This window comes from Coregonus clupeaformis, chromosome 6, assembly GCF_020615455.1.
Source record: "Coregonus clupeaformis isolate EN_2021a chromosome 6, ASM2061545v1, whole genome shotgun sequence".
Classification (NCBI taxonomy): domain Eukaryota; kingdom Metazoa; phylum Chordata; class Actinopteri; order Salmoniformes; family Salmonidae; genus Coregonus; species Coregonus clupeaformis.
Genome location: NC_059197.1, coordinates 14,373,920 through 14,382,611, shown reverse-complemented (window position 1 = coordinate 14,382,611; position 8,692 = coordinate 14,373,920). Strand labels below are relative to the sequence as shown.

General features: G+C 39.8%; 1 protein-coding gene across 1 annotated transcript; it reads left to right on the top strand.

The window, feature by feature from the left end:
- The first annotated feature begins 1,293 nt into the window (after positions 1-1,293).
- LOC121568346 (toll/interleukin-1 receptor domain-containing adapter protein) lies at positions 1,294-4,279 on the top strand. The gene is made up of 3 exons (XM_041878899.1): positions 1,294-2,030; positions 2,712-3,281; positions 3,432-4,279. The coding sequence occupies exons 1-3, from the start codon at positions 2,024-2,026 to the stop codon at positions 3,635-3,637; spliced, it is 783 nt and encodes a 260-aa protein (XP_041734833.1). The 5' UTR covers positions 1,294-2,023; the 3' UTR covers positions 3,638-4,279.
- Positions 4,280-8,692: the final 4,413 nt, after the last annotated feature.

Below are 8,692 nucleotides of genomic sequence, written 5' to 3'. Positions count from 1 at the left end.
GATGATCTCCGCAATTGTAGTTCCCACCGTAAAGCATGGAGGAGGAGGTGTTATGGTGTGGGGGGGCTTTGCTGGTGACACTGTCTGTGAATTATTTAGAATTCAAGGCACACTTAACCAGCATGGCTGCCACAGCATTCAGCAGCGATATGCCATCCCATCTGGTTTGGGCTTAGTGGGACTATAATTTGTTTTTCAACAGGACAATGACCCAACACATCTCCAGGCTGTGTAAGGGCTATTTTACCAAGAAGGAGAGTAATGTAGTGCTGCATCAGATGACCTGGCCTCCACAATCCCCCGACCTCAACCCAATTGAGATGGTTTGGGATGAGTCGGACGGCAGAGTGAAGGAAAAGCAGCCAACAAGTGCTCAGCATATGTGGGAACTCCTTCAAGACTGTTGGAAAAGCATTCCAGGTGAAGCTGGTTGAGAGAATGCCAAGAGTGTGCAAAGCTGTCATCAAGGCAAAGGGTGGCTATTTGAAGAATCTCAAATATAAAATATATATTGATTTGTTTAACTTTTTTGGTTACTACATGATTCCATGTTATTTAATAGTTTTGATGTCTTCACTATAATTCTACAATGTAGGAAAGTGTAAAAATAAAGAAAAACCTTTGAATGAGTAGGTGTGTCCAAACTTTTGACTGGTTCTGTACGTTTTGGTCTGTATTCACAATTTTGAGAATATGTCTGATAAAGCTGATGGTATTGGGTAGACAACAGCACAGTATTTCCTTCAGATACAAATAACATAATAGGCTACTATCAATATGGCTTGTGTTAAAATTTTGAGAAATAAATACAGTAGCCTACAGTACATGCATGACAGAACATTAAAAAGCTGTACATCACAAGTAGGGCCACAGCTTTTCTTAGGAAGTTGTGGCTAAAAGGGTTACTGCATGACTTCCTTCCTGTTGCGTACATAGTTCTCAAAAATATTTGATTTACTACTACATGATTTGATTCTAACCCAGACAAGAATAATGAATCTGCAGTTCCAGGTTTGAGGATGGCCAACCAAGTAACGTTAGCCTACGCAAGGAACAGGCTACAGATTATTTTAGGACCGGTCACCACCACTCAACACACCCTGTAACTCTTCTGAAGTCAAATCTCGTATACCCAAATACTTCTCTGCAGCTGCCACCACAACATCTACTGTATTTTCTGTGATTTACGTGCCATTTCTGCGTGGATTTCTCTGATATGCGCATACGCAGTTCAAGTACTTTCGCTTGTTTGTCAGCGAGCCAAAAATGGTAGTCGTCAATAGTTACCACAGCCACAAAGTCATGAACAGGATTCCTGCATGACTTTCTTCCTGTAGTGTTCGTAGTTCGCTAAAATATTTGATTGCCTACTACATTATTTTATTCTAGCCCAGACAACAATAATTACCACATCCACAAAGTCTTAAAAAGGGTTACTGCGTCTGCATGACTTCCTTCCTGTTGCGTACATAGTTCGCTAAAATATTTGATTTCCTACTACATGATTTGATTCTAACCCAGACAAGAATAATGAATCTGCAATTCTAGGCTCGAGGCTGGACAACCAAGTAGCCTACGCAAGGAAACTTTTTAGTCTGTGGAGGAATAGGCTAGACCTCTCCTGTCCTGCACTATGGATAAAAAAAACAGATCTACATTACAATTTTATGAGAGAAATTGTGCCTTGTGGGAATCAAGACATTTAGACAAACAGTGAGCGGCAGCTGCTACAGATTCAGCTTCCTCTTTTTCTGTTGAGAGTATCAGGGAAACTTTTGGTGTGTTATATTTGCAATTATAGTACATTTTTTGTAGTTATATACTGTATTTAACTTTTATTTTATACTTCATTCATGAGCGTACATGTTTTATGTGATCAACTCTCTGTTAAGTGCTTACTGTGTATACAGAACAGCACATCTATTAAAAGAAAGAAATCAATCAAATGTGAAGGATATTAGGGTACATTTTTTCTTATTGGAGGTACAAAATTGCAATAGTCTGGAGGTATGATGTCAAGAGCATGTATGGTAAGTTGAAATACTTTTTTCCTAAACCACATTTACTGTATATAGTTGATCAACTTGACAACAAGAAAATCTATTCACAAATGTGATATTTATACAATATCAAACTTGCCTGTTTTGGTAAACAGTTATGATGTGAAAGGACCAGTACCCAATTGTCATACTTGAGTAAAAGTAAAGATATCTTAATAGTAAAATACTACTTGAGTAAAAGTATTGGTTTTAAATATACTTAAGTATAAAAAGTAAATGTATAAATCATTTCAAATTTCTCAAACCAGATGGCACCATTTTCTTGTTTTTTATTTATTTTGGATAGCCAGGGGCACACTCAGACATCATTTACAAATGAAGCATGTGTGTTTAGTGAGTCGGCCAGATCAGAGGCAGTAGGGATGACCAGGGATGTTCTCTTGATAAGTGTGTGAATTTGATACTTTTCCTGTCCTGCTAAGCATTCAAAATGTAACCAGTACTTTTGGGTGTCAGGGAAAATGTATGGAGTAAAAACTACATTCTTTTCTTCAGGAATGTAGTGAAGTAAAAGTAAAAGTTGTCAAAAATATAAATAGTAAAGTAAAGTACAGATACCCAAAATAACTACTTAAGTAGTACTTAAATGTATTTCTAATTTAAGTACTTTACACCACTGGAAAGGACCCATGTTTAATTATCTTGTTTCAGGTTGGTTCCGTCGACTCTTAGTGAAACCTAAAAGAGAGTCTCCACAGAGCAGCCCGTCTCCACATGTACCGGTCAGGACCCCATCCCCTTCTGTCGATGGTGCCTTATCATTGGCTACCACCTCCACTCCTAACCCACCACCACCTTTTCTGAGCTCCACGATTCGTTGGAGCCAGACCTACGACGTGTGTGTGTGCCATAGCCCTGTGGACATTGAAGAAGCCATCCGTCTGGCCTCTTACCTGGAGAACCCGCCATGTGGCCTGCGCTGTTTCCTGCGGCAACGTGACGCCAACGTGGGGGGTGCCATCCCCACTGAGCTATGCCAGGCTGTGCAGAGCAGCCATTGCTGGGCCCTTCTCATCACCCCCAACTTCTTGCTGGATGACTGGTGCCAGTACATGATGCACCAGGTGCTGTCTGAGGGGCCCATGTCCAACCGGATCATTCCCCTGGTCCTGAACCTGCCTTACTCTCAGTACCCAAAGGAGCTACGCTTTTACTACTACAAGGACCTGAGCAAGAACCCAGAGCGAGGCTACACACAGGTGTACAAGACGGTGCTGAAGTGTGAGTAGTAAAAGTCTGGTAGAGACTTCCTCTACATTTCTTCAGCTATTATGAGTCTGTGTGGTTGTTGACAAAGAGTAATCTGACAACAACAGCTAGAGACACGTTAAAATCTAAGGCTGAATAACCTCTTTGTACTTTCCTTTGTAGACTTGGAGGACATGGTTGAAGAAGATGCTGATAAAGTTGATTGCAACATGGATAGTACTAGCAACATATTGGAAGGGGCATCCTGTTCTCCAAGGACAAAACTGTCATCAAACTATCAGCATTCTGCGCCTCTGCTTTCACTTCAAGAGATTGAGAGGACAGATGCTGCTGATTCACAGGGCTATTGTAAATCGCATGATAGCTAGAATAAAGAGGGTTGCTGACTGACTTAGGGAAATCCCCTTATGAAAAACACCCCACTGGGCACACACTGTTTGAATCAACGTTGTTTCCACATAATTCAATGAAATTATTTTGAACCAACCTATAATAGATGTTAAATTTACATCTGTGCCCAGTGGGACTGCAATGGTTGATTGATCTGACATGATCACAATTAACTTATTTTTTGTATCAAGTTTCTTATCAACAGATGTAAATATTAATACATCTAATCCATGTTATTGTGTGCAGACTTGCGATCTCAATGTACACTGATTCACACATGGTGCTCAAAAGCCAGTGTTATGTGCAATAGAAACCTACCTGGACAGGGTTTTCAGTGGAATAATATGTAACCCAACATGTGAGAGTGATGCAAGATAGTAGGACAGAACATCCCTTTGGGACCATTGATGTTGCTTTGATATGTCATAACCAATTATGTGTAAACCCTGGATGACTGACAGGGGGCACTGTATTGAAGCCACCGGGCAGCCATCTTGGCACTCCTCCTCAAGTGTAAAAAATATTTTGGTTATGACATATCAAAGTATATAAGCTATAGAAATGTATTTATTAATGTCTACATTCGTGTTTGATATGTTTATTCTATTAAAGACACCTTAATGCGTACTTTTAAATTATATTATGTGAGATAAACATAAAAATATAAAATGAAAAACTATACAAGCATTTTCATTAAAGTATATTTTTAGAGAGTACTAATGTTACTGTCCGCACTACAAAAACAAAGAGAGTCGCACACTCCATATGTATTAACTCCCAGTAATGTATTGGGTAAAACACCAATGTTGCGGCATCACTGCCTTCTTCAGGGTAATGTAATGAATGCTTGAACCAGGTTATGTAGACAAACAGTGCAATTAGTGCAACCAATGACAATAGTGAGGGGTGTGTCATAATTATTAGGTTGATTTGAATGAATTGACTGAAACTGTTAAAATACCATAGTTTACAACATATTGAAAATATTAGGCTATTGTTAGCATTAGCATAAGATTAGCATCAACTTACATTATTGTTTAATTTAATTTCACATACAGTACCAGTCAAAGGTTTGGACACACCTACTCATTCAAGGGTTTTTCTTTATTTTACTATTTTCTACATTGTAGAATAATAGTGAAGACATCAAAACTATGAAATAACACATATGGAATCATGTAGTAACCAAAAAAGTGTTAAACAAATCAAAATATATTTTATATCGGAGATTCTTCAAATGGCCACCATTTGCCTTGATGACAGCTTTGGACACTCTTGGCATTCTCAACCAGCTTCATGAGGTAGTCACCTGGAATACATTTCAATTAACAGGTGTGCCTTCTTAAAAGTTAATTTATGGAATTTCTTTCCTTCTTAATGTGTTTGAGTCAATCAGTTGTGTTGTGACATGAAGGTCAGTCAATACGGAACATTTCAAGAACTTTTAAAGTTTCTTCAAGTGCAGTCGCAAAAACCATCAAGTGCTATGATGAAACTGGCTCTCATGAGGACCGCCACAGGAATGGAAGACCCAGAGTTACCTCTGCTGCAGAGGATAAGTTCATTAGAGTTACCAGCCTCAGAAATTGCAATAGTGTGCAAAGCTGTCATCAAGGCAAAGGGTGGCTACTTTGAAGAATCTCTGGAATGAGTAGGTGTGTCCAAACCTTTGACTGGTACTGTTCCTCTCTTGGTTTTTGAGATATTTCCATAATTGCAGCATCAAGAGTTTTGTCTTTGAAGCCTCTCATTTTGAATTTATCTGTAATTTTCTTAGCATTGCTGTGAAAATCTAACTGGTGGCCACAAATTCGTTTAACCCTGCATAACTGGCTATATGCATACTATCCGCACGTAGCAGGGTATTGCGGTCTGTGGGCTTTGTGTATAAGTCTGTACACTCTAAAAAGAAAAGGTTCCTGGAGTATCCTTTAGGGGTTCTTCCAATTGAAACTGCACTCTAAAAATTAGGGGTTCAACAAGGGTCAAATATTCTCAAAGTTCTTTGAAGAACCTTAGGGTTCTTGGCACTGAAAATGGACCCCAAAAGGTTCTTCCAAGAACACCATAGGAGGTGGGTGGGGTTCATCGAGGAACCTCCTTAGTTGGTGAGGGTTCTTGCAGGAACCTAACTGCCCAACTGAAACATTTGGATTTGAATTTGAATGGACAGCAGCTGCAGGCACTTAACTGAAAAATGTAAAGATCTCCTCAATTTAAGGTAAGGTTTGTCCCTTGTATGATCTAAATTGATATTGTTTTATGATGATACCATCTATCTTTTCATATTTGTGCAAATCTTTTTAAAACAGAAAATGGACACAATTCGATGGATATCAATCAACAAAGTGGTAAGAATATGTATGCTATAGGAATATGTTGAAGGCTAGCTGTATTGGGTGCAGATGTGTTATGTGAATTATTTAACAAACTATTTCAGTGTCTCTGTGCGTCTCCCAGAAGGTTGTAAGTCTTTTGGGATTTAAGTAACGGACAGAGTCCCGGTCTGCATAGTCAGAGATATTTATTCATTGAGAATTCTGCCATCACAATTTCAGAGTCCATCGTTTATACTCATACGTCATACACAAATCCCTCCTCTCTGTAGGCAGGCTGTAGTTTTCCACTTTATAATTGCTCTCCTGACCATCAGTTCACACACACACACACACACACACATACACACATACATACACACACACATGAATTACACACACACACATGCATTTTCTTATCATAGTCTCTCTCCTCCCTAAATTCCTCAGTTATCTTGGTTTCTCAGTTGCCTGTAGACAGTTCTCCTTGTCCTTTGTTGTCTGGCCTAACTCTTACTCACATTGCTAAATAGTAGCACAATGTCATAATCTTTACTGGTCCTACACTCACACATTACCAGGTAGTAGATTCTAACACATCTCACACAGTTTCAGAGTGTAATAATTAGTCACTACTAAGAAAGTACTAATCATACTTAAAACAAGAACATTTCACAACTATATTTAAGTCATTACTTTTAACCTGTATATATAATTAATTTCTATATCAATCCACCCTTTGACTAAATTATCCACACTTTAATACACAGAAAATCATTACAATTACTTTTAATCTAGAGATTTATAGTTCTAGGAAAACAACCAGTCTCAAACTATCTGAATCGTCGTTGTCCTCCACCAAGCCTGGTGGGTCATATTCTTCATTCCTTAGGTCGGAGTCCGGGATTGGGCCGTATCTCACCATCTGCTGTGATACTGCATCCTCCAACGCCTTGCTCACCAACCCTCGGACACAGGGAATAAGACAACATCCACAAAGAACAAGTATACCCATAGAAGCTATAGCTGCACCCAGAATAGTTACAACAATAGTTTTCCATTTACCAAACATGTTATCAAACCAACCGTTTAGGGAGCTATCAATACCAGAGTTCTCGGCCAGTTCGTTTGCCAGCGTGGTGAGTCCCTGAAAAGCTTTGGTCACGGACCCGTCCGGTGCTGTATTGTTGGGGATGAAAGTACAGCACATAGATCCAAACAGAATACAAACTCCGCCCCGCTCAGCTAAAAGCATTTCAAGAACCAAACTATTCTGCAGGTCATGAGTGAGGTGGAGGATAGTTGGCCTGAGATTCTCTTCACTGCATCCCCTGTCTAATTAACGAACCTTTGTAGATGTAATTAATCCAGTCAACATTTTTATCAACCCTTCTCCAATTTCATCTGTGATTCGCATTACTTTGGTGTCTATAACATTGATAATCTCTGGGGTTCATGGTGAATTGGGGTGCCTTAGTATTATCCTTTTTAAGAGTGGTTATTTTAATATCAGAACAATTAGGTGAGGTTTGGTTTGATCCCAAATCTATCACACAAGAGAACATGGTCTGAGGCATAGGTGAGGTTACAAGGGTTGGCCTACCTGTTGAACAGGCATAACAATTAGTTTGACCCAACGCCCTAGCTGTGTAGTTCATCCACCTTACCCAGAAGTTCTCATTTGAAATTCCTTCTACTTCTCCTTGGTTCATTTCCTGCAAGAGGAAATATTCTACCCTTGGTGGTTTAGTGCTATTTAGGATTCCTTCTGAGGGCCTTCCAAGGGGTATTAGACTATTTGTTGATACCTCTGGTGATAACATTAGATCTACCTGCTGTTCTGTCTCGGGGGTGGAAGATTCATTTCTCTCCTGAAAAATGAACCTCAAACATACAGTGGGGAAAAAAAGTATTTAGTCAGCCACCAATTGTGCAAGTTCTCCCACTTAAAAAGATGAGAGAGGCCTGTAATTTTCATCATAGGTACATGTCAACTATGACAGACAAATTGAGAAAAAAGAATCCAGAAAATCACATTGTAGGATTTTTAATTAATTAATTTGCAAATGATGGTGGAAAATAAGTATTTGGTCACCTACAAACAAGCAAGATTTCTGGCTCTCACAGACCTGTAACTTATTCTTTAAGAGGCTCCTCTGTCCTCCACTCGTTACCTGTATTAATGGCACCTGTTTGAACTTGTTATCAGTATAAAAGTCACCTGTCCACAACCTCAAACAGTCACACTCCAAACTCCACTATGGCCAAGACCAAAGAGCTGTCAAAGGACACCAGAAACAAAATTGTAGACCTGCACCAGGCTGGGAAGACTGAATCTGCAATAGGTAAGCAGCTTGGTTTGAAGAAATCAACTGTGGGAGCAATTATTAGGAAATGGAAGATATACAAGACCACTGATAATCTCCCTCGATCTGGGGCTCCACGCAAGATCTCACCCCGTGGGGTCAAAATGATCACAAGAACGGTGAGCAAAAATCCCAGAACCACACGGGGGGACCTAGTGAATGACCTGCAGAGAGCTGGGACCAAAGTAACAAAGCCTACCATCAGTAACACACTATGCCGCCAGCGACTCAAATCCTGCAGTGGCAGACGTGTCCCCCCTGCTTAAGCCAGTACATGTCCAGGCCCGTCTGAAGTTTGCTAGAGTGCATTTGGATGATCCAGAAGAGGATTGGGAGAATGTCATATGGTCAG